The following is a 27,994-nucleotide window of genomic DNA, read 5'->3' as shown; positions in this document are numbered from 1 at the left end:
TTGGGGCCCCCCCAAGCAGGCCTAGGGGGTCAGGGTGTTTCTACCCTGCCCCCTTTTTGCATTTTGCACACTTTTTTCAAGGATTTCTTGTGCCTCGGTTCTACCGAGGCACAAAATGGCTGCCAACACTTCCTGGTTTGGAGTGTTGACAGCAAGTTGACAGCCAATTAACATGCAGCTTGTGATCGGGCGGGTGCGCGCAGGGAGTGCTCAGGGTGCGTGGATCCACCGCGCCCATAGATATATAGCTGATTTTACTTTTGATTTTCTCAGGAACTACTGAACGGATTTACACCATTTAACCAAAAGGCACGACTCTGAACCAAGGACTACCTTTTTGCCAAATTTGGTGTAATTCCGTTCAGCAGTTCGGGCTGCAGCTGAGACTAAAAGTTCCTATGGAAAATTGCATGGGGAAAACATGTTTTGGGACCCCGCTGTTTTCTAGGCCCCTGCTTGACGAATCACCCTGAGACTTTCAGGATAGGAGCGGACCAGAGCTGGACAAAAGTTTTGAAAATATCGCAAAGATTCGTCAACCGGCGCCAAAGTTATTGGGAATAGAATGTTGCGGCTTTCCTATGGAAAATAGGTCCTAACTATAACTACCTACTGGCGACCGATATAGATATGAAAAAAATCAAAGGTTACAGGCACGTTATAGTTAAGTTATAGTTAGGTTCAGATTTTTTTTACCTGAACAAACTACAACTTACCCCCCCCCCCCCCACACTGCACGGCTTATGACCTCACATATTACATCACTCATGACATGGTCAGTGACATCACTGATGACATCTCAAATGACATCACTGATGACATCATCCAGTGAGTGTGTTTTGTAAAAGCTTCTGACTCTGAAAGATATATACTAAGCAACTGCATAAGTAAAATTACTATTCTTTCTGTACTGCTATTGAGTGTTAGTATTTCTAACATCTATCACCTGAATTATAATCCAATGGTTAAAGCAGGTGTGCTATTTATGAGTGAACTAGCCTCTATGCTGACACATGTCCCCTGCTGATGCATGTGTATGGTAGTGCTTTGTGACAGTCCAAGCTATTCACTCCACAGTGATTGCTGAGTATAATTGTGCTTTACAACATACTGGCCACTTTGCTTAGACCTCTCTCCTTTGTGATGAATGAGTGTAGTAGTAGACTGCAATAAATTCATCTGTTCACTAAGACCTCTCTCTAGGGTTATGGCTCAGAGTAGTAGTGATTTGCAACAGACTTATCTCTCTGCTGACACCTTTCTCAGGGTGAAGAATGATTTTACTAATGGTTTATGACACTTTGGCCTGTCTGCTAAGACCTCTCTACTGGGTGAGTGTTGTAGTGGTTTGTGTAAAACTGAAATTTGCAGTTAAAACTATTTCCAGGTTGACGAATGGTGGTGTTGTGGTTCGCGATAGACTAACATGTACGGTTAAACATCTTATTGTGGTCATTTTGTGTTTATAATAGTGGTTTAGAAGACATAGGACTATCCACTGAGATCTCTCATGGGTGATAAGTGAGTGTAGTAGTGATAAGGTTAATGTGAACTTTCAGCTGCATGTTTCTCACCTATCTCCTTTTCTTATTAAAACAAATTGCATTTTATGAGGTATATTGAAGTTTACTTTGCTGGATGATGTCATCAGTGATGTGATTTGAGATGTCATCAGTGATGTCACTGACCATGTCATGAGTGATGTAATATGTAAGGTCATAAGCAGTGCATTGGACCTGGCATAAGTTATAGTTAGCTCAGGCAACTATATCTGCTGAATTTCTATGGTTTTGTGTGAGTGAAATCTGAACCTAAATTTAGCGTTCTTATAACCTTTGTTTTTTTCAGTGAATTATTAAGTTTTAATTCATTCTGTTTCCTATCTATTCCGACCTTGAAGACTTTGGTTTTCCCAGTGAATGTCTATGTTTTTTAATGCTAAATCCTAACTATAACAACCTTGTAACCGTTGGTTTTTAGTGACTTTCATAATGTTTTTTATATAAATTGTACTACAGTTTGATCCATAAGTTCAATTTACTAATTTACATTTTCACAAGTTTATAAATAAATTGTATTCACACATGCAATATTACAATATGTCTTAAAACAAAAACAAAAAATTTAAGGTAAGGTAACTTATGTAGACTTGCCATAAATGCAATGCCTCAAGCTATTTGTTTTATTCATTTTATGGATTTATAGATCTGTTCCCAACCAAAAGCTAACATTCAGTACTAAAACAACACATTTAACACTAACATATGCAGGTAATTAAACACTTATAGAAATTGCCACTCTTTCTGGCCCAAGATCTAGCTTTCTGTCAAATTTGGTTTAATTCCGTTCAGGGGTTTGGGCTTTAGTCGTGTCTAAAATCACCATGGGAAATTGCATGGGGGAAAGGTGTTTTGGGACCCCACCTTTTTCTTGGCTCCCGCTGGACAGATCACCACAAAACTTTCCAGACAGCAGCTGAAAAGACTGGCAAACTGATTTTGACAATTTCATGAAGATTCATCAAATGGCACCAAAGTTGTTTACAAAACAAAAAAGGCTCTTCCTATTGAAATTAGGTCCTAACTATAACTACCTACTGCCTGTCTGCTCACACACCCACTTGCACACTCACACACACACACACTAGCGCCAATACATAATATATATATATGTGTGGTTATATATATATATATATATATTCACTTAAAAAACCATAGGTTTCACACCTGTTATAGTTAGGTGGATATTTCACTCATAAAAAACCAATGAAATTCCCCCGTTATAGTTAGTTGAGATAACTATAACTCGCGCACCCGCAATCCTCTGCTCATGATATCACATATTACATCACTCATGACATGGTCAGTGGCATCACTCATGACATCACTGATGACATCATCCTTGTGATAGAGTGGCGGTTGCGCGAGTTATAGTTATCTCAACTAACTATAACGGGGGAATTTCATTGGTTTTTTACGGGTGAAATATCCACCTAACTATAACATGTGTGAAACCTATGGTTTTTTAAGTGAATTTGCAAGGTTTTTTAAATGCTAATTCCTAACTATAACGTGTGTGAAACCTATGGTTTTTTCAGTGAATTTGTACGGTTTTTTAAATGCTAAGTTATGTATGTATTATTATTTTTTTATATATTTATTTTACAATAAACTACGTATTAAAAAAATATTTAACATTTTATTTATTTATTTATTGGGGGTTTCGCACCCCCGCGATTAAAAAAAAAAAAAAAAATTAAATTTTTGCCTTCAGGGACCCCCTGACAAAGGCTAGGGTGTCAGGAACTCTCTACCCTGACCCCTTTTCACGTTCGCCACCTTCCTTTTCCACTCTCGCACTGAAAACAAACAAAATGGCGGCCGACACTTCCTGATTTCGACTGATTCGAACGTTGACTAACATGTAACCACCAATCAGAATTACGCTCGCGCATGTTAGGGTGAGCGCACGGTGCACGGCTATAGATATGTATGTGCTTTTAACTGCAATTTTCTCTGGAACTATTGAACAGATTGACTCCATATATGCAAAAGGCACATCACTGAGCTGAGGACTACCTCTCTACCAAATTTCAAGTAATTCTGTTCAGCTGTTCGGGCTGTACCTTGGACTAAAGGTCCCTATGGAAAATTGCATGGAGAAAACGCGTTTTGGGACCCTCCTTTTTTCTCAGCCCCCGCTTGACAAATCCCCCCGAGACTTTCAGGGTAGGAGCGGCGCGGAGCGCCCCACCTATTTTGAAAATTTCGCGAGGATTCGTCAACCGGCGCCAAAGTTATTCCAAATAGAATGTTGCGGATTTCCTATGGAAACACGGTCCTAACTATAACTATCTACTGGCGACCGCCAGTAGACAATATATATATATATATATATATATATATATATTTTCACTGAAAAAACCATAGGTTTCACACATGTTATAGTTAGCTGGAAATTTTACTGATAAAAAACCAATGAAATTCCCCCATTATAGTTACTGTAGGCAACTATAACTCACGCGACCGCAATCCTCTGCTGATGCTAATACTGTATTTAGACACTTATTTGCCCATGTCTTCTTCCATTAAATTTTAGCTATACATATATTACAAATATTTTTTTTTCATAAAGACACATATGTCATCAGCACAGGATTACGGTTGCGTGAGTTATAGTTGCCTACAGTAACTATAACGGGGGAATTTCATTGGTTTTTTATCAGTAAAATTTCCAGCTAACTATAACATGTGTGAAACCTATGGTTTTTTCAGTGAATTTGCAAGGTTTTTTAAATGCTAATTCCTAACTATAACGTGTGTGAAACCCATGGTTTTTTCAGTGAATTTCAAAGGTTTTTTAAATGCAAATTTTTTTTTGACATTTTTTTGTAAACCTATGTATAAAATAATGCATTATGGAAAGGTTTTTTTTTTTTAATGCTTTTTTTTCCGTGCGCGTACGGTAAGCTGACGGTACGCGCTCCGTGCGTCATAAGTACGGTGCGCGTACGTAATAGGATACGCGTACCGTAAGCTGACGCTACGTGCTCAGCACGTCATAAGTACACCGCGCCTACGTGATACATGCGTGACGTACGCGTACACGTGGAAGCAACGTCGCGGTTACGCAGGGGCGTGTAATGCGCATGCGCGAGTGCATCTTACGTACGCGCTCCGTAAGCGCTCCGTAAGCGTCACGTTTGCGCATGCGTACTTTTTTACGAGCGCGTACCGTGAGCTTACGGAGCGCGCACGGTAGGTCATGTGATCCACAAAGAACACTTTTCATTGGTTGAAATTACTTTCATTTCCTGAAACTTCCCACACCACACCCATTCCCCTCATTACTGCTTGAAAGACCATTTTTCATTGGTTGAAAGTACTTTCAGTTCCAGAAACTTCCCACACCACACCCATTCCCCTCATTACTGCTTGAAAGAACACTTTTCATTGGTTGAAAGTACTTTCAGTTCCAGAAACTTCCCACACCCCACCCATTCCCCTCATTACTGCTTGAGATCCCTTAGGAGAAGGAGCTGGATTGACATTGGGATACAATGGCAGAACAGCAGAGCTCTTCTGAGAGTGAGGCCAGCAGCACCACCATGATCCAGAGAAGGAGGAAACAAAAGACTTCTTTTGTATGGGAGTATTTTTCTTTTCCAGAGGGGGAGAAAAAGGTGAATGCTCAATTGGTCACTTGCAGACTTTGTGGCCGTGTTTTATCTAGGGGAAATCCAAGGAAGAAATATTCCTTTGGAAATCACTCTATGAAAAGACACCTGCAGGATAGACATCCCAGGACCTTTGCTCGACATACTGGAGAAAACTCTTCAGTAAGTCACCAGAGCCCAACCTCAGATGCTCAGCCGAGTACATCATCGGCAGCTCAGCTGAGCCCTTCCTCTGAGGTGGGAGCATCACCTTCTTCTTTTCCTGTGGACATTAACCCTCGATTTGGGAGGGTTGAAATGAGGTGTACAAGATGTGGTGGTCTTATTGTTTATGGGGAGATCAGTCTTCCCCTTATTAACAATAAGATAGACCAGCATGTTTGTAGACGCTTATAATATTCCCATTCTTTCTTTCCTCTATCCCTGTATTAACCCAACGGCTCTTATAAGAGCCAACCTTACCTCACAATTTTTTTTATTTTTTTTTAAGCTTTCCTTTTTGCAAATTTTTTTTTCCGTGCGCGCACGGTACTCGTAATTCCGCGAATTTCGCGGAATTTCGCAGGTTGCACCGTGCGAGTACGCTACGCGCATACGGCGATTTTTCGGAAAAAAAATAAATTTCATTTTTGCCCTTGAGGGTCCTTCTGGGACCCCCTGACCAAGGCTAGGGGGTCAGGAACTGTCGAGCCTGCCCCCTTTTCACATTATCCACCTTTTTTATTCACCCCCCTGACAGTGCGAGTGAGAAAATGGCGGCCGCCGCTTCCTGGTTTCGACCGATTCGAATGTTTACTAAGATCTAACAGCCAATCAGAATCGCGCTCGCGCACGGCACCGTACGCGTACGGTAAGCTTACCGTAAGCTTACCGTAAGCGCACCGTAAGCTGCCATAGATATATATATTGATTTAAATGCTATTTTCTCAGAATCTACTGAACAGATTTACACCAAACCTACAAAAGGCACTTCCTTGACCTGGGGACTACCTCTCTGCCAAATTTCATTAAATTCTGTTCAGCCGTTCGGGCTGTAGCTCTGTCTAAAGGTCCTATGGAAAAATGCATGGGAAAAACGCGTTTTGGGACCCCCCTTTTATCTCAGCCCCCGCTTGACGAATCCCCCCGAGACTTTCAGGGTACGAGCGGAGCGTAGCGTCCCACCTATTTTGAAACATTCGCGAGGATTTGTCGACCGGCGCCAAAGTTATTCAAAATAGAATGTTGCGGATTTCCTATGGAAACGTGGCCCTAACTATAACTACCTACAGGCGACCACCAGTAGGTAATATATATATATATACATATATCAAGAACAGTCATGATCAGCAAAATAAGGAGGCAGCACACCAGTAGCATCCACAGGAATTTGATGCAGTAGAGACCAATGCGTTTTGGCCTGATGGCCTTCGTCAAAGTAGTACACTTTCAAAATTCCTTTACCTTTAGTAGGTTTCTGTGACCCCTCAAGGTCAAGGTTATATTACCTTTTGGTGGTAGTGTGTGTGATTGTGCGAGGTAATATATATATATATTTGAGAATGCAGAAATTCCACCCCTATGGCAGAAAATTACGAGCTACTCCGGTTGCAGTAACAAGGTATTGATTTAATGCAGCCGAAAAAATCACACACGGGTCTTGGTCATATATATATATATATATATATTACCTACTGGCAGTTTTGTGACTGTGCGAGGTGTGTGAGTAGGTAATATATATGTATATATATTATTACCTACTGGCAGTTGTGTGAGTGTGAATGTGTGAGTGGGTAATATATACATACATATGGGGTAGTTATAGTTAGTACTTTGTGTTTTTTGACTTGCTTATAACTTTCGCCCCTTTGCTGAATCTTCATGAAATTTTCCCAAAAAATTGTCCCACTTAGTCACTTTTCAGGGTGATCTGTCAAGCAAAGGGGTTGTTAAAAAATGTGTGATTCCCATACAATTTTCCATAGGGATTTTGAACATGACTAGTACTCAAACTACTGGACGGAATTACACCACATTTGGCAGAGAGGCGGCTGTTGGTCCAGAAAGAGCCCTTTTGTGATTTGGTCAGTAGTTGTGGAGTTATTAAAGGAAAAACAAATGTGTATATCTAGGGACGCGGATACCTGCTGTGAATACTTGGCTACGTGCCACCAACGAGATGATTGCCTGACCACAATCTGACCGGTACATAGTGGTCACCATTTTAAGTATCAGAGAACTTTCCCTGGGTCTAAAAATGTATCTGCAAAATGATTAAAGGGGTCAGGGTAGACGTACTCTGACCCCATGGGTGTGTTAGAGAAGTGTGAGAGGGACCTATGTTGGGTACAAAATTGAGTTATATCAAGTTTTTTCCCACTCCGAATCCAAGAACCCCGCGAGGCTCAGCGCAGACCCCATGTACATCCACTACGGATCTGTGAATTGTGGCACAATTTGAAAAACACACTTTGTCACCACACATGTACTCTCATGCTCATTTAAAGACCCATACAGGCAGTCACACGCCCAATCACAGACCTACGCAGGTATTCACACACCCACTCACAGAGCCACATAGGCACTTACTCACCAACTCACAGATCTACGCAGACATTAACACACTTACTCACAGACCCATGCAGGCACTCACAGGCCGACCCACAGATCCATACAGATATTGACACACCCAGTGACAGACCCACACAGGAACTCAAACACCCACTCACAGACCCACAAAGACACTCACACTCTCATTCACAGACCCATACAGGCATTCACACACACTGTGACAGACCCACACAGGAACTCCCACACCCACTCACAGACCCACACACTTACTCAGACCCATACAAGTATTGACAGACCCAAACAGGAACTCCCATATTCCTTCATAGACCCATAAAGCCACTCACACACCAACAAATCCACTCACATGCTCACTCACCAAGCCATACTGTCACTCACACACCCTCATAAAGACCCATACAGCCACTCACCCACTCACAGACTCATACAGCTACTCACACACCCACTCACAGACTCATACATCCACTTGTACACCTACTCACTCATGTTCACAAAACCACTCATGCCCCCTCAAAATTACTCACACACCCACTCATACACCCTTAGAGACACTCGCACACCCACTCACAGACCCATACAACCACTCACAGACCCAGTTACTGACCCATACAGCTACTCACACACCCACTGACAGACCCATACAGCCTCTCACACACCCAGTCACTGACCCATATAGCCACTCACACTACCACTCACCAACCTATACAGCCACTCTCACTACCACTCTCAAAGGTTACAGATTACAGTTAGGAAATAACATTTTAAAACCCTTAGAAATTCACTAAACATACCAACATTTACAAGGACATTATAGTTGGGAAATAATGTTTAAAAAACAGAGAAATTCACTGGAAAAAACAAAGGTTATAGGGACGTTGTAGTTAGGCTGAGAGTGTACACACACGAAACCATAGAAATTCTGCAGTTATAGTTACCTCAGCTAACTATAATTTACTCCTTCACAATGCACTGCTTATAACCTCACATATTGTATCACTCATGACATGGTGAGTGACATCACTGATGACATCACTGATGACATCTCTAATGACATCACTGATGACATCATCCACAGAACCACTCACATACACCCTCACACACATACATCTTTCATATTCACTCACACACCAACACAACCACTCACGTACCAATTCACAGACCCATGCCACCACTCACTCACCCATACAGCCACTCACAAAACCACTCACCCATACAGCTACTCAAACACCCACTCACCCATACAGCCACTCGCACAGCTACTCACTCACCCATACAGCTACTCACATACCCACTCACTCACGCATACAACCACTCACACACCTACACAACCACTTGTATACCCATTCACACAGCCATACAACCACTCAGATGCCCACTCACTCACCCATACAGTCACTCACACAAACACTAACTCTCAAATTCACCCACTCAAACACCCACTCATGTACCCAAACACCCACTAAATCAACCACTCACTCATCCATACAGCCACTTACATACCCAGTCACTCACCCATGCAGCCCCTCACATAGCTACTCACCCACCAATACAGCCTCACTCACACCCACTCACCCATCCATAAGCCACTCACACAGTCACTAACTCACCCATATAGCTAGTCACACAGCCACTCAGTCACCCATACAGCCACTCACACAGCCGCTCACCCACTCATAACCCATACAGCCACTCACTCATCCATACACATACTCACACAACCACTTGCTCACCCATACAGCTACTTACACACCTACTTATTCACCCATATGGCCACTCACACACCCACTCACTCACTCACCCATGCAGCCTCTTAACAGAGCCACTCACTCACCCATACCACCACTCACACACCCACATAACCACTTACATGCCCATTCAAACATCCATACAAGCTGTCACACGTCCAATCACTCACCCATACAGCCAGTCACACAGATACTCACTCTTCAATACAACCACTCACACACCCATTCAGTTTACCAAATACTCACTCAAGCAGCCTTACACTCACCCATGTCAAAGATCTCTGCTTACATTACAAAAAGTTACTAGTTGTACACCTGTAAACGTACTCTTAGATGTCGCCAGTTTCAAGGGGTGGAGAAATGTAAGTCTACAGTAAGATGTAAATCTACCCTCGGAAATGGTGAATAGCACAAAAGTGTAGATTACACCCAAGTGCAAGAGTAAATGTACGTGTGAGTAAACCTACATGTGTAAATTAACTTTTGTGAATAGCCTCCCCCTGTGTGTCTGTGGAGGGGGTGGACTGTCAGATTGATTTAACATGACATTTGTATTTGAATTTATTGAACATAGTGCACTAACCTAGTTTATGACACAATGCATTTTGTTGTTAAATTGGAGATTAGAGGAGATATCCATCCAGTGGCACAATGTGTAACTGGAAATCATCCCATCTTCTTCACTTAACCAAATTCTACGGTTTTAGGCAAATCTTTCTACTTCATAGTGCCTCAGTTTGCCTGATCGACCAATTTGAGTGCACCATGAAGTACTTTAGCTTAGTATCTGTACTATACAAAAACTTCACTCCTCTGTTGTTTAATAGGCAATGATGTTGCTTCACATATAACTGTATTGTCCGTGATAAACTATCTCTTTTTTGTTCACTCATCACTTCGGGGGACGGGGGTATTCTCCAGTGTTTCCAAGTTTATGTTTAAAAACGACTATTTCATAATAAATGTTACTCGGTGTACTGGTAGAATCGTATGTATTAAATTGAAACATAAAATGTTCGCCAAATATCATTGTTGAATTGTAATCTGATGCTTGCTTACAAAACCCGCAGGTTAAACTAAGAACTCTGATATAGATGCATGATCCCACTGAGCTATCTTGCTATACTAACGTTATATTGGCTGTGCATATAAAAGCGTATTTTAAAAAACACTATTCCCTTGGCATCTTGCATTTACAGTTGTATTACGGCACTTTACTTTGAGTGGGTTTTTGTTTGAAGTTTGACAGTATGTGCAAACAGTTTCAGAATATCATTTACAAATGTAGACGTATAAAATTGCTTCAAAAGCTTCCGAACAGAAATAGATAAGCTAAACATAAGAAGCACAGACTATGCATTAAATTATCAGAACTAAAAAAACATACCCATCTATCTAGAAGTTGTGTGTCTGCAAGCACGCACTAGTGTTCGGCGAGAACACTTCCTTTTCGCGTGTATGTCTCAATTTTAAGATTAGAAATGAAGCGCTATATCAGAATTAACACAACGCTTGTCAGGCTGGTTGGCCGCGCAACGCTGCCGGTTTCCAGACTGTGCGAGAGACACGTGGTTACAGGGCAGCGCCTCGGGCAGCGATGGGCAGCCAGGAAGGGCGCGAAGCATTTCTGCAATCCTTGACATGTGGCGGCAACACCTGCCCAAAAAGGGAGTACCCCGGGCTGCAAAGCACCTATTTGTTGGCGAAAATATAAAAAGTTCAGAAGGTGAGGCACAGCTGAGCAAAAAGTGAAAACTGCAAACTAACATGCCAGCCGAGCACCCGCAGAGACTTCCTTACAGCACCCTTAATTGAACATTTTGAGATGTCCCCTGGGGTACTCACCAGTTATACCCATATCCAAATCTTCATACTCTGGTAGAACACGGGACCTTCATTTTCCATGCGTGCAGCCTAGTTCCCAGCAGAGAGAATCATTCCAAGTTCGCCGTGAGCCCTTCGCGGGAGCACAAGGCGAGCTGCAGGATGAGCCTGCCCGTTAGGCGTTCATCGCCAAAGGAAAGCGCACCACACGCCAAGAAGCACCCTCTCGAGTTCAGAAGTCACAAATCCGGGGCACATCCATGTGACAAATTCAGAGAATCTTCCACATCCCTCTCGTGCGCTTCCGTTTTTGCCGACTTCTTGCAGAAGCTCCTTTACAGCGAGAGTGGAGTACGTGCCTCGGCAGAGTCCGGCGGAGTTAATATTTCATCCAGTCTGGATTTTGAACCAGAGAGGTCGTCGGTCCCACGCAGCCGCCTGGTCCAGGAATCAGTGTTTGTATTGAGCGCTCAGCCGCGAATAGCTGCGATCCCTGGCAGGACTGCTGCTTTTCTGTCCCCGCAGAGACCCTTGAAGTGACCGGAAACAGAGGCTTCCTTCGGGGAGGAAGGATTACCTCCTGCCTGCCTCGGCACCATCCTCAAGGGAAGGACAATGCAGCCATCGGCACGTCGTCTGGGCCTTGGCAGACAGCCAGCCATCGACGAGTGGCAGGTTAGAAATGAAACGCGTCAACTTTGGCATTTGGGAGTCGCGTTGCAGCCTCGAGCTCTGCTGAGTCAAGGTATTGGCTATTGTCGTCTTACACTTACAGGGATCGTTCAAAAGCAGCATCGTTCTAGCACTTACTACTTCGGTGCCAGCACCAACCTGCGTAGTATTTGGAGAAAGCCCCCATGCGTGCACTGTTCTGAAATTCCAAGTAAAAAGTAGCTTCGTGACCAAATAGAGGTAGGCGGCTGGGTGACTTCAGAAGGTCAGTGGGGTGGGAGCTCACGTTACAGAGATTGTCCCTTTTGCCTTCAGTAATGCACGCTGCGCCGGCTGTCGTCAACTAAAGCCAACAATGGGCACCGACATACCGTGGGAGGATCACTACATTGCGCTGGTGTCAGAGAGCTTTGTGTCGGGCGGTCTTTTACTCTGGCCACTCACTACAAGGACATTTGCATACATCAGCAGTGCCTTATGCTTTTTTGGCGCTAGTCGTTTGAGGTACATCTTACTGTTAACACAATGTCTGAAGGTTTATATAGCGCAACGTGCAGCGTTTTCAAAGACCCTTTGCACTGGTTGGTGATGGAGCAAGTGACCCATTTTGGCGGGTGCTTCTGCATTGGATGAGTTTCTTAGACACTCATTCTCAACCTAGGCCCTCGTTTTTCAGTTTGAACCTTTTATTTAAATGAGATACCTAATCTTTAGAGCCTTTTCCTTCTTGGTGTTCCTATGGCTTTGCTCTCCATTACGTGCTGCTCCCTTTCTCACTAATTGTGATCTTTTAGCTGTGGGTTATTGCGGGGGCATTCTCAAAAGTGGGGGTTGGAGGGTAAGCGCTGATCTTGTGACATACACCAATATTGGGGCGGAAATGAAGAATGTGTGTTATTACATTAACTTGTTGTTGCTATGTGGTGTGTGCGTGTCAGTGTTTTTCAATTGCCCTGAACCTCGCTGAAGATATGTTGCATTGATTATGCGTATTTGTGTTCTTCTGGGGGTCTCCTAGCAGGTGGTGCTAATCAATGTTCTAAATTTGACCAAATAAAGTTTTCACAAGTCCAGGAGTAGGTAACTTGACTGTTTCCATGGCATCACCTCTTACACTGTACCCCTCGCTAAGCATTGTTAGCATGGTTGTGTTTTTAGATCTGCCCTAGCTGACTTGCTAGCCTCAAGTTACTCTAAAATATCATACACAAATACATACATGTACAGGGTCTTCCAATCAACACTCTTTCCTCATTGGTCTTTTGACTAGTGTTGCTAGATTTTGAATGCCGTCCCAAGCCCAAAGCTGTCCAAGTACAAGCCAAAATTCAACCCAACGCAGAAGCTGTCCAAGTACAAGCCAAAATTCAACCCAACGCAGAGCAGTATCAGCCCAAAAACCAGCCCAAAGATCAAACTCTCATACTATGCAAAAACTAGCCTTCAGAGAACCTTTTAAAATTAATTCTAAAGTGTACATCACTGATGACATCTCAAATGACATCACTGATGACATCATCCATTGAGTATGTGTTTCTGAACAGTTTTATTATGTTTAATATATATAGGGAAAGGCCTGTTGAAAAATAAGTGGGTGTACAAGTGTGTGAATGGATGATTTTCTAGGTGCGTGACTGAGTCTATAAGTGAGTCATTAAATGTATCTTAGTTCAGACTAGTGACTAAACTGTGTGAATGTCTGTATGTGTCTGTGTGTTGGTGTATAAGTGGCTGCATGGTTTTGTGAATAGCTATATGAGTGTCTATATGGGTTATTGATTGGTTGTCTGAGTATCTGTATGGGTGCCTGAGTGTTTGTGTGGGTAGGGTGTGTGTGACTCTGTGACTAGATGTGTGAGTGGGTGATTCAGTGGGTGCATGTTTTTAAGAGTGAATCTGTGATGAACTGTATGGTTGGGTGAGTGTATGTATGGGTGTGTTAGTGATTGAATGTATATCTCAGTTGTACATGTGTCAGTAACTACATATGTGAAACACAGTGTATATGTGTGTAAGTGTATATAACTATCTATATGTGAGAGTGTGTGAGTTTGGGAGTGGCTGTATGCGCCATAGTGCAAGGATATCTGTGTCATGTGCTGTTTGTTTTTCTGCAGGAAGACACAGAATTTGTTAGTATTTTTATGAGTAAGTGAACTTGAGTGTTTTTAACTGTATAGGTGAGTAAATTTTACTGTGATTAATTATTTGCATAACTGATTAGATGTGTCAGTACCAATCAATCAATCAATCAATCAATCAACAATAGCTTTATTCGGTTAAAAAATTTAAAACCATCAAAGCATACGACGATATTTCATGTTGCAAGTAGTTACAATTACAAAATCTACACAATCCATTAGTACAATACTAAAATAAACACAATTAACAATGTTTCATAAATAATGAATACAATATCATTGGCGAACACTCACAATAAAAATACACAATAAAAAGTATGTCATCCCAAACAATTCTACAATTTAGGCATCTCCGTAAAACCAAAACGAATTCATTGGTCCACATTCTCCCCTGCCAAACAAAACTAAAAATGTGGGGGGTACCCAAAAAACTACACCCGATTTCTACACCTGATGGCCCCTGAAATGTAGCTGGCTACCCCAAAACATACCAATGGTGACCCTAGCATTTGCAGATAAACCATTGCGGGCCTCACTTGCTCAAAATTACAATTCTTAAAAATAGGGCAAATAAATTTCTTGCGCTGCAAAGTGTAAAATTTACAAAAGAAAACCATATGCAGCGTATTTTGTACTGAGTTGTTGTCACAAGGACAGGGCCCCAGGGTACCCTCTTTGAAAAAACCCTTCAGGTAAGCTAAGAGCCAGGGAAGCAAGCCGTGCTTGAACCTTATTAACATAAATAGATGGAATGGTTTGTTTATATAGGTCAGGTATGGCTGGATCTCTCTGCCTATACTTAATATGACAAATCTCCTAACTAACGGCTTACCCATTTCCCCACCTTCCCTCAGCAACATTGCTCTGTTCACAAACTGAGACTTGAAGGCCTTTATTTCTATTTTACTCATCACGCTTGGTTTGTCAAATAAATCAGGGTAACCAAGTGACTCCAAATTAGTTTTAATATAACGCAACCAAGGAATACACATGGCTTTATCAAGAGACAAACAGTCTTGAATGATAAGTTGATTTAAGTTCGGAGGATGCTGCGCCCAAACTCTTAGCCAGCCTAATAATGGGGCCACAGAAATTTGGTCAGTAAGGTAACCAACCCCCAAATCTTCATGAATATTAAAAATAGGAGCAGATGTGGGAAGTGACAACAATTTCCGGAAAAAGGCACTTTCTACTGATTGAATCTCTGTCGAAGCTTTGTATCCCCATATCTCGCTACCATATAGGGCCATGGGAACACACTGGGCGCTATATATCTTCATAATCGCGGGCAGGGGTTTACAACCCAAACGTTTTGCAAAGCCCAGCAGGGCTCCTCTAGCCCTAGCTAGAATATTTTTTTTCTGGGCACGTTGCATGACCCAGGTTCTCCTATCGTCAAAGACGATCCCCAAGTATGGGAACGTCTGCACTTTTGTGAGTTCCTGCCCATTGCAGTAGAATTTAGCCTTTTTCGCACCCCCACAACCAATTGACATGGAGTGAGATTTTTTAAAATTTATTAATAGGTCTAAAGAAACCATAAAATCATTAAATCCGTTTAAAAGGGCTTGTAGGCCTCTCGCGGTTCTTGCCAGCAGAACCGTGTCATCCGCATACAATAATGCGGGGATCAGTTTTATGCCGGCTCTGGGGATATCCTTGCTGGTCGAAATTAAAGCATCACCCAGATTATTAATGTAAAGCGAGAAGAGCAGGGGAGCGAGAATACACCCCTGTCTTACCCCTCGCTTCACCTGCCAGGCTTCTGACAGACTCCCGTCATTACTGTAGCGGACGACTGCGGTAGTGTCCTCGTGAATAAGTGCCAGAAAGGCAATCAACACCGGGTCGATCCCTAATACCACTAGGGTGGCCCATAATTTTTGGCGATTTACAAGGTCGAAAGCAGTGGACAAATCCATAAACGCTAAGTGTAAATCCCCCTGCTTAGCGACCGTGTACTTCCCAATGATAAGATGTAGGTTGAGGCATTGGCCCACAGTGCCCTTTCCTTGTCTAAACCCATATTGTAGATCTGAAATAATGGATTTATCCTCCAACCAGTTTGTTAATCTAACGAGGACTACTTTGACCATTATCTTCATAGCGGAGTCCAAGAGAGAGATAGGCCGGTAACATGCCGGATCCTCTCTTGAGCCTTTTTTGAATAAAGGTACAATGACTGCTTTGCCCCAAGAACTAGGAGCACCCGCCTTAGAAACGGCATTAAAAACAGAGGTTAAGAGCTTAGCCCAATGCCTTGAATCTGCCCTATAAAGGTCCGCGGGGACACCATCCGGACCTGGTGCTTTGCTTTTTGTCATAGACTCAATGGCCTCCTGGACTTCGTCTTCGTTAAAATGAAAATTTGAAGCCAGGTTTATATCCCCATACTTTACAGGGTTAAGTTGAAGAATTTCAGAATAGAGCCCACTGAAGTGGGCCACCCATTTATCTGGAGGAATGAGACAATCTTTGATTGTGTTCTCCATTTCGTTAAAAAGTGGGCTATTAATTACTTTCCAGAATTGGGTACTATTTTTTAAAACACTTGCTTCTGACAATTCCTCCCATGCCATATTTTTTAACTGAGTTTTCCTTGCCTTTATTGCTTTTTTATAGGTCCTTCTTGCCTCCACAATCTTACTTGCGTCTTTCCCACTTTCTTTTAATGCTGATAAAAGTGCGAGATGCGCATTAGAGCATGCTTGATCAAACCAGTTTTTAAATTTCTTAGGCCTTGGTCTCCCGTGATATGTTAAATTACCCGCTACCTGTTTTGTTGTTCTCTCGAAAGCACCAAGGATTTCCACTGGTTGTGACTCTATTGACAAACATATACTTAAATCCCCCATATTACTATTATACAAATTCTCAAGGAAATCAGTCGGGGTAATGACCTCCCATCTCAGACGTCTTCCCTGATTTGTAGGGACAAGGTTTAAATTAGCTATCGCGGGCAAAGAGTTTGACCTAGTCACAGCATTAATATTAAGTTCCATAGTCAGAGGATTATGATCACTCAGGGCATTTTTAGTGACATGAAAGGAACCTATAAGGTCCTTCAGAAGACAAGAAATAAAAATGTAATCAATAGTACTATAATGGCCCTGTCCTGTAAATGTGGGGACAGGAAATAGAGAATCTTGTGCAGGAACAAATAAATGGAGGGCAGATACAATACACTCTAGGTACATCCCACCCTTAGAATGTTCAAAGTGGGTTACCTCTTGAGGGCAATAATCATGATTAAAATTTTCAAAGCAATTGAGGTGACATACATGAATATTAAAATCGCCAAAAAGTAAAAAAGTGTAAGGTGTAACATTACTTGCATCAAACTCATCCAAAAATGTAAACAGTGCTGTTAGGTGCTCCAGTTCATCCACCCTAGTAAAATAATTATAAAAATTCACCACTAATAATGACGGAAGATTAGCACCTTCAAGTTTAACCGCCAGTATGTTTGGAGAACTCGTCACTATAAGTTCTATATTATACAATAACTTAAGGCTAAATAATAACAAGAGACCCCCCCGAGGTCTCCACATCGAGGAAGGCACAGCGTTTTTATTGAAAGACTGATACCCATCCAAATGGTAGGAATCTCTGGCCTCCCACGTCTCTTGCAGGGCAATTATGTGGTAGGTAGAAAGGAAAGCCTCCCAATTAGTATCGCCTCTTTTTGTTCTCAGGCCGGAAATATTCCATGACAAAGTCATCATTTTATTTGTTGATGAGATTTCACCCCCCAACCTCCTCTCTTGTGGGACAAGATTCACAGGATCTAATAAACCGGGCTGAATATCACCAACCTCACTATTTACCAAGACCGTGACAGTCAGGTTATCAGTAATACCAGACGGGACTATTTCACTCTCATCTACTTGAACCACCTCAGGGGTACTCTGACTGGGTCCTTCACCATTAACTGCCTTTAGGGGTAAAATACTATCACCAAAGTCATTGGGGTCGATATTATCTTCCACAGACAGCACAATCCCAGGTACTTCGGAGAAAGCCGAATTAAGATCATTGAAGTGGGGCTGAGTGTTAACTACACTGAGTCAGTCATTAACGGATGTATGACGTTACAACGCATGCTTTTACAACGCATGCTGTTACAACGAAAGTTTTACAACGCATGCGATGTTACAACGCATGCTTTTACAACGCAAGTCTTTACATCGACATACACTAGATGGCGTGCTGACATTAGAAATGTGTAATTTACTATTCTAACTCCAGTCTACGTTGCAGTAGGGAAGGTGTTTAGATAGTAAACTACACTATTTCTAATGTTAGCACGCCATCTAGTGCAAGTCGATGTAAAGACTTGCGTTGTAAAAGCATGCATTGTAACATCGCATGCGTTGTAAAAGTTTCGTTGTAATGGTAGTGCGGTGTAAAAGTTGCGTTGTAAAGGTTGTTCCCCGTCATTAACATCTACGGTACTAAGGACCTCATATCTGTTACTAAGGGCCAATGTCCTACACGCAGGTACAAAATGAGGGATCTGACCATTGTTTCCAATGGTCCCCAAAGTATAAGGTGGATAAAAAAAACCCAACGGTAGAACATTAACATAGTCCTGATGTAACCTAAACGACCCTGCCTGTCTTAAGATGTTGACTACCAGATCAGGAGAGCTAAAGCTCACTACAACGCAGTCACCCTTCAATGACTTATTGGTCTTTCCAAACCATGGAACCCTTCTAACCATCTTAAAACTGTCAAAAAGGCGGGACCCTAGAACTGTCTTCCCTGCCAAAAAGTGAAGGGCTTTATTTTTTAAGGAAGACCAATGCTCTTCCCTTCCATCACTGGGATTCGGAACATTTGCCAAAATAACAGTATACGGGCAGGCCTCCGGTGGCAAATGCAAAAATCGTTCCCTTGAAGGCTGCACGGGAAGCGGACTTGGTCTCTCTGTCATGTCCCTAAGCCTCAAATTAGCACCACCATTAGATCCCAGAACAACTGGAAATGGATTATTGGGACCTACAGCAGTGGACATCACATGCTCAGCTACATCAGAAGCTCTAGTTACAACTCCCCTTGGTGGGAGCCTCTCGGATAAGTTTAACTTTGGCAGTAATAATTCCTGGTCCGCTATGTGACGTTCAATGAGAGCAAGTCTGTCATCAATTTTATTAAGTCTGTCCATAACTGGCAGTAAAATTGCTCTCAATCGTTCGTCCATATGTTGTAATAAATCAACCATATTAACTCCCGTAGTAATTGTTTCCCCCTGAACGGTATTCTCATTACTCCCATGACTCTTGTCGGCCGAGGCCTGAATGACCACAGTTTTTTCATGAGAGACCAACCCATTAGCGGAATCTAAGATCCTGGGTTGTTTAGCTTGTTGACGTATTCCTTTAGGGCCTTTATTTGCTTTTCTTTTGCCCTTAACTATTTTAGTAGTGGCAACAGGGGGGGCACGTGACTGCCTGGTGCGCGTCGCTGGCGGAGAGAGCAGAGGACTAACAGAACTAAGCTCTGACACAGAGCCCACAGACAAAGGACAGCCAGCCTGTAAAACACCTGAACCTACAATGGGATCACCAGGTTGTTGCACAAAATTGGGCTGGAATATTGGCTCCAAAGATAGCCTCCTTTCCACCATCTCAATTTCTCTAGAGACAACAGTTTCAGCCCTTTTCAAAAAAGCATCTAATGTCCCCGTGCCCCCCATTACAGAACACTTACTATTAATTTTAGCCATAACAAAAGTGAAATCAATACTCACACCTTACAGTTTTATCAACTAGCAACACGATAGTACCTCACGAAGTGCAAAACACCCCCAAATCACCACCGCCGGGATTATTTTAGCGTAAAAAAACTAGAACAAGGGCAGCCTCTGTAGTCACAATCAAGTTCCAGCTTGGCAAGAAGCACTTTTCAGATGACAAGTGTGCTACACCAACAAAACCCAACTCAGAGAGTCCTGGGGCAACACAGGCCGCCCTAGTCAACAGACAGTCAATGACACCAGAAATAATGTATCATACCTCAGGCAATAAAGGGGGTGGGCCAGCCCTGCCTCTGACTGCCCCTGACAGCCACAGACGGCCCGCCCTTTGCCCGGGCTTAGCCCGGCGCTACCCGCGCGCGATCCCGCGACGCGGAGGTTCAAGTGTTCTTTTATGTGCCTCCGGGCGCGGAAACGGCGTCAGCGGCTCTCCTGCCGCTAGGGAAGCTGGTCAAAGTGGTTCCCTGCCTCCCCTCCACGGCCGCTTTGGGTGATACTGCGGCGGCGGGAGGCGGGAACAGGCTGAGGGTGCTGCGGGTTCTGTGGATGGGATTCGCGGCGTCTACAACTGAGCCGAGGTCTCTCCCGCTAAAAGATAAACAGGTGCCCGCTCTGCCGAGGTTCAAGTGTTCTTTTATGCGCCTCCGGGCGCGGAAACGGCGTCAGCGGCTCTCCTGCCGCTAGGGAAGCTGGTCAATGTGGTTCCCTGCCTCCCCTCCGCGGCCGCTTTGGGTGATACTGCGGCGGCGGGAGGCGGGAACAGGCTGAGGGTGCTGCGGGTTCTGTGGACAGGATTCGCGGCGTCTACAACTGAGCCGAGGTCTCTCCCGCTAAAAGATAAGCAGGTGCCCCTAGATCACTTCCTGAGACTGGTGAGCCCAGAGAAAATGGTCCACCAGGCAGGGGTCCTTGGAGGGAGATCCAGGCCCGCAGAAGCACTCAGAGAAGCAGCGGAAGATGGGGCAGAAGACAACCCGAGGCCAGTACTTCAATGGATGATTGGCTGTGTGTGAGTGTCTATATAGGTGTATAAATGCACAGAGTGACTGTAAGTATGAGTGACTGTACAGGTGAGTGAGTGGAGATGTATGTAGACCTAAAAGTCAATGAGTGGGAGAGTAGTTATTGGTATTGGAGTATCTATGGTTGTCAAAATGGCCGTCTGAAATTTTGAGTCGGTGCATTAAAGGCTATATTAGGGTGTGAGAAGATGCACTCATTTATCACATGGATGACGTCATCAGTGATGTCATCAGTGATGTCATTTGAGATGTCATCAGTGATGTCATCAGTGATGTCACTGACCATGTCATGAGTGATGTAATATGTGACATCATCAGCAGTGCATTGCGGGGGCGCGAGTTATAGTTAGCTGAACTAACTATAACAGGGGAATATCTAGGGTTTTGTACGAGGGAAATGTCCAGCTAACTATAACACCCCTGAAACATATGGTTTTTTCAGTGAATTTCTAAGGTTTTTTAAATGCCAATTCCTAACTATAACGCCCCTGAAAACCTTTGGCTTTTTCAGTGAATTTCAAAGGTTTTTTAAATGCCAATTCCTAACTATAACGTGCATGAAACCTATGGTTTTTTCAGTGAATTTCAAAGGTTTTTTAAATGCTAATTCCTATCTATAACTTATCTCTGAAGATATCATGAAAAGCATTCTTTTTTAAAAGTAGGGTGCACATTAGTTTTGTGGAAAAGCATCTTTGTGATTGGTTAAGAAAAAGCAGTTTCAACGTGGAGTACATATCATAGGATAAAATTTGCTCAGCTCAACCACACCTGCTACTTGCATTTGGAAGGCACTGTTCGAACTTAAAACAATCGTCATCTTTTAACCTGCACGTGTCGTTAAATGTTCAAGAAAATGTTACCAGAAAATATCGTAAAGTTTTAAAAAATTGATGAACTTTTAACCTGCACGTATTGTAGAATGTTCTAGAAAGTGTGTTGATAGAATACGTTGCACTTCTGACTTCTATGTGTTTTTGAATATTAAAAAAAAAGGTTCATATGGAAAATTAAAAAGAAACCAATAGAGAAGTTTTGAAACCTAAAAGAATCAAGGAACTATTCTAATTTCTTCTTTACATGTATTTATGTGTGCAGCAACAAAATTATAGACACAACAGCACTTGGAAGAGGAAGAAGCAGGGAGTGGGGGGAGGGGGGGAGAGATGGGCAGAATGGCACACATGCACAATTAAGTACAACACGCATATAGACTAACAATGGCCAAAATGAAACACACCAACAAGGAGCACAAGTCACACAAACTGCCAACATCACACCACTGAACGAGCATAGAAGTGAAAACCACGCTGCATTCATACAGGATGTGTACAAAGGCCAGTCGTTGGTGTTGTGAGATGTCTGCGACCGTGGTCATCATGGATGAGATGCCCAGCATGTGGCACATGGTAGAGTTCACTGTGTGCTATGTTGCCAAACGGCTGCTCCTCCCTCCCACGAGCCCCCACACTTTTGTACGGTGAGCTGTTGTATCTCGTGCACTCATACGGCACGCCATTGTAATGCCTATTTGCGCATGTCCTGCTACATTCCAACTACAACATCACAGTGCCGTTTGGAGGTGGTGCATGCCACTTTACAACATCGACTGCTGCGGCTCTTGTAACAGGCCACACCAGAACACAGAGACACACTTACCGCACTTCCTGTACACGGACATGTCCGAGACACCCCGTTCCCCTTGCCAGATAGGCACACCCCTGCACTGACCTGTGAACGCCAAATGCGATGCAGCGCGCGCAACAAAATTCGTTTTATTAATTTTTTTCGTAACTTACCTGAAATCGGCCGTTTGCCGCATTTTGTAACCCCCCACCCTGCCCCTCCTCTGCGCCACGGCACCGCCCCGGTAAAATGCCCTACACGGGCCGTCACTGGCATAGGGGTTTGAAGCAGTCCATGTGCTAAGGCCTGGCTCAGTGTACGAATACTTAGGCACTGACTGAATGATTAGAGTACTGCAAAGATAGTATCTTGGTGAATTTATAAGTGTTTGGGTTTTAGCACAGTGAATGGATTAGTACATGGTGCTGAATGGGTCACTAGAGGACTGCAAAGGGAGTGACAGGGTATTTCCTGGAAGTGTATGGATACTGACTAGGGAATTGAAGGTGAGAAAGACAATTGTGTAGGTGGTTAGAGGACTGCATGCATAGTGGATAAGGGTTTGAAGCAGTCCATATACTAAGGCCTGGGTCATTGGATGAGTACTTGGGTACTGACTGAATGATTAGAGTACTGCAAGGAGAGTGCCTGGGTGAATTTTTTTTAGGGTTTGGCTCAGTGAATGGATTAGTACATGATGCTGAATGGGTCACTAGAGGAGTGCAAATGGAGTGACAGGGTGTTTGATGGAAGTGAACTGATACTGACTGGGGAATTGAAGGTGTGAAAGACAAGTGTGTAGGTGCTTAGAGGACTGTATGCATAGTGGATAGGGGTTTGAAGAAGTCCATGTGCTAAGACCTGGCTCAGTGCATGAATACTTAGGCAGTGACTGAATCATTAGAGTACTGGAAAGAGAGTGTCTTGGTGAATTTATAAGTGTTTGGATTTGGCACAGTGAATGGATTAGTACATGCTGTTGAATGGATCTCTAGAGGACTGTAAAGGAAGTGACAGGATGTTTCCTGGAAGTGTATGGATACTGACTAGGGAATTGAAGGTGTAAAAGACAAGTGTATAGTATGTTAGAACACTACATGCATACTGCATAGACATTTGAAGCAGTCTATTTGGTACTTAGAAACTGACTAAATAATCAGACTACTTCTAGGACAGTGCTTAGGTAAAACTTTTACATTTTCAGTTCTGCCACAGTGAACAGAATAGTACATGGTACTGCACCTTAGTGTCAAAGCATGACTCATTTTATCAATGCATAAGCAAAGACTAGCTTCTAATGCTACTAAAACTTGACAACATGAGGTGGTTTAAAATTAGTTATCTGTCAGCAAATACACAATGTTACCAAATTCTTCTCTCACAGTGGTTCTCAAATGCACACAGACTCACAGTGTAATTCTAGACAACAACCACTATACCTAGGAGTTTACCAAAAATCATTCACTACTGTGGAAGTGGTAAGCGAACTGCACACAATCTTCATATTTCAGGACTGCACTTTTATGTCAAAGCCTGACTCATATAATCAAAGCATAAGCAAAGACTGGCTTCTAATGCTACTAAAACTTCACAACATGACCGGTTTTAAAACAGGTATATGTCAGCAAATACACGATGTTACCAAATGCTTCTCTCACAATCCTTACCCAAATGCACACAGACTCACAGTGTGATTTTAGACAAGCAACACTATCCTAGGAGTTTACCAAAACTCATTCACTACTCTGGAAGAGTTAATGGTACGGCACACAATCTACATATTTAAGTACACCACATCAGTGTCAAAGCATGACTCATTTAATCAACGCATAAGGAAAGACTGGCTTCTAATGCTACTAAAACTTGACAACATGACAGGTTTTAAACAGTTATCTGTCAGTAAATACACGATGTTACCAAATGCTTCTCTCACAATCCTTACCCAAATGCACACAGACTCACAGTGTGATTTTAGACAATCAACACTATCCTAGGACTTTACCAAAACTAATTCACTACTGTGGAAGGGGAAAGGGGACTGCACACAATCTACATATTTAAGCACAGCACATCAGTGTCAAAGCATGACTCATTTAATCAACATATAAGCAAAGACTGGATTCTAATGCTACTAAAACTTCACAACATGACAGATTTTAAAACAGTTATCTGTCAGCAAATACATGATGTTACCAAATGATTCTCTCACACTGATCCCAAATACACACTAACTCACAGTGTGATTCTAGACAAGCACCACTATCCCTATGAGTTTACCAAAACTCATTCACTACAGTGCAAGTGGTAAGGGAACTGCACACAATCTACATATTTCACGACTGCAATTTACTGTCAATGCCTGACTCATTTAATGAAAGCATAAGCCATAACTGTCTTCTAATGCTACTAAAACTTGACAACCTGACTGGTGTTAAAACAGTTATCTTTCAGCAAATACACAATGTTACCAAATGCTTCTCTCACAATCCGTACCCAAATGCACACAGACTCACAGTGTGATTTTAGACAATCAACACTATCCTAGGAGTTTACCAAAACTCATTCACTAGTCTGGAAGAGTTAATGGTACTGAACACAATCTACATATTTAAGTATAGCACATCAGTGTCAAAGCATGACTCATTTAATCAACGCATAAGCAAAGACTGGATTCTAATGCTACTAAAACTTCACATGACAGGTTTTAAAAAAGTTATCTGTAAGCAAATACATGATATCACCAAATGCTTCTCTCACACTGATCCCAAATACACACTAACTCACACTGTGATTCTAGACATGCACCACTATCCCTAGGAGTTTACCAAAACTCATTCACTACAGTGCAACTGGTAAGGGAACTGCACACAATCTACATATTTCAGGACTGCACTTTTCTGTCAAAGCCTGACTCATTTAATCAAATCATAAGCCATAACTGTCTTCTAATGCTACTAAAACTTCACAAAATGACAAGTTAAAACAGTTATCTGTCAGCAAATACACGATGTTACCAAATGCTTCTCTCACAGTGGTTCCCAAATGCACACAGACTCACTGTGTGATTCTAGACAAACAACACTATCCCTTGCACTATACCAAAACACATTTCTTCATCTAGAAGTAGTACTACATTTTAGTATAGAAACATAACATAACTCATTTCACAAATTCATAAACAATGACTGGTTTCTAATTCTACCAAAATATTAAAACTGCACAGTTATCTGTTTACAAACACATGAAAAACACAAATGCTTATCACAGAATGGTTTCTACATGCACACACATTGTAGAGAAAAAAAGTACTCCCTACACTTTAGCAGGAAAAATACATTAGTCTGATTAAAATCAAAATAGTCTACATACATCCACTCACAATTAAATAACTCATCTTTCAAGTTCTTTTGTAGATTAAGAAGTATATCAATCACTCACCATATTTTCTTTTACAGAAACTCTGCACTGTGCACCTCTCAGCAAAAGCAAAGAATGAAGTTTCCCTTTCATTTTCCACACATATACATGTAAACATCAAATCACAATCCTTCGCACATAAACTCAAAAGCAAACACACATTTCTATTGGTTAAACATTTGAACCCTTTCCAACTGAAATACATTTCAACCCTTCCCCCAATCTGCCTTCTGCCTGTTACCATAGAAACAGGTCATGGAACACTGCACTGAGCTCACAGATCACAAGTTCAGCACACAATGTTCCTACACAAGACAGGAAGTGTGCTTGACTTTTCAACATATCAGCTTATCATATATAATGTTCCTTACAATCTGTTTTTGTTAACCAATAACAATCATACCTTTAAAAAACAGAAATATACACCCTACCCTTCAGTGTAGAAAGTTGTCATACAACCAATTATTTCTTGTTGTTTTTCAAAAAACGTTGCCGTGGATCTGCGCACCCAGCGCGAGAGAATCGTGCACCGTGCGCGCATTTCCCCGTGTTTTTTTAAAAAAAAAGGGGGCCCCAGGGGTTCCTTCTGGGACCCCTAAGCACCTCTAGAGGGTCAGAGTATTTCCACTCTGCCCCTTTATATGTTTTACACACTTATTCCCCTTGCATCTTCAGCCTCGCTTCTACCGAGGCAGAAAATGGCCGCCAACAGTTCCTGGTTTCGAATGTAGAGAGACACTCGACAGCCAATTAGCATTCAGCGCGCGATCGGGAAGGTGCGCGCTCGGTTCGGGGAGGGTGCGCTGCGCTTACGGTGCGGGTACGGTCCGCGGATCCTCGGCGGATCCTCCGCGGCCATAGATATCACTAACTTTTTTACCCTAATTTTCTCAGGAACTACTGAACAGATTCACACCATATATGCAAAAGGCACGAGTCCGAACTGAGGACTACCTCTTTGCCAAATTTGGTGTCATTCCATTCAGCGGTTCGGGCTGTAGCTGCGACAACAGATCATATGGGAAATTGCATGGGGAAAACACGTTTTGGGACCCCCCTTTTTTCTCGGCCCCCGCTTGACGGATCACTCCAAAACTTTCAGGGTAGGAGTGGAGCGAGCTGGCCAAATGTTTGGAAAATTTCGGGAGGATTCGACAACCGGCGGCAACATTATTACAAATAGAATGTTGCGGATTTCCTATGGAAAATAGGTCCTAACTATAACTATCTACTGGCGACCGCCAGTAGATAATATATATATATATATATATATATATATATATATATATATATATATATATATATATATATATATATATAGATCCACAATTCTTCAAGCTTATAAAGAACGCCAGGACACTTTGGAAATGCAGTGAATGATACCGACTGCACCAGCAACGCGTTTCAGCTTTCGCCTTGCTCACGCTGTGGCTAACGCAGAAACAGCATCTATTTTATTAAGTGTAATAAACAATGAAAAAGGACAAAAAGTTTAAAGCTCATGTCTTTACAGTTCAGTGGTGGCCATCTTAGAACAGTAAAATTTCAATAGAAGTGTATCTAATCATGGCAGTGATTATTCTTCATGTTAAAGAGAACAAAAGCAGATTAAGCCCAAGTGGGCCATAAATATGAACAACAAAATAACGCTGTCATCATCATGAAACTAATTAGATTGTGACAAAAAATATATATATATATATTTATCAAATGAAATATCATGGTATAGGTCCTCATTGTGTATACAACAGAATACATGATATATTGTATGTTGATTGGAATTGCGCCCAAGTGGGCAAAAATTATACTCAACAACCTAATTAGACCGTTGTGTTCCCTTGTACTTGCTTCAACATGATTAGCCTGATCTGAAATACCCCATCTGAAAGATGTACAAAAAAGAAAAAAAAATTTTTATGTAAAAACATTACTTGAAAAATTGTGTTAAAATTAAAAACATACAGCTTTTATCAAGATTCTGTGGGCCAAATCATACCATATACATCACCATAAAGTTACAGAAAATGAACCTGGAGGTCAAAAAA

The 27,994-nt window shown here is 42.3% G+C and overlaps 1 protein-coding gene across 2 annotated transcripts in view; it reads right to left on the bottom strand.

Moving 5' to 3' along the window:
• Nucleotides 1–27,994, bottom strand: part of EPO (erythropoietin) — a 457,580-nt gene that overhangs the window by 226,660 nt on the left and 202,926 nt on the right. Inside the window, exon 1 of one of the 2 annotated variants that reach the window (XM_085638047.1) lies at nucleotides 11,335–12,311. The exons of the other annotated variant lie outside the window; for it this stretch is intronic. Within the exon in view, the coding sequence (XP_085494173.1) occupies nucleotides 11,335–11,347 (13 nt within the window). The 5' untranslated portion in view covers nucleotides 11,348–12,311. Of the gene's footprint in view, nucleotides 1–11,334; nucleotides 12,312–27,994 lie in introns of those variants that run through there. 2 annotated transcript variants of the gene reach the window in all.

This window comes from Triturus cristatus, chromosome 12 (genome assembly GCF_964204655.1).
Source record: "Triturus cristatus chromosome 12, aTriCri1.1, whole genome shotgun sequence".
Lineage (NCBI taxonomy): Eukaryota > Metazoa > Chordata > Amphibia > Caudata > Salamandridae > Triturus > Triturus cristatus.
Note: the sequence above shows the minus strand (reverse complement) of the source record. Positions and strands in the feature narration are given on the sequence as shown.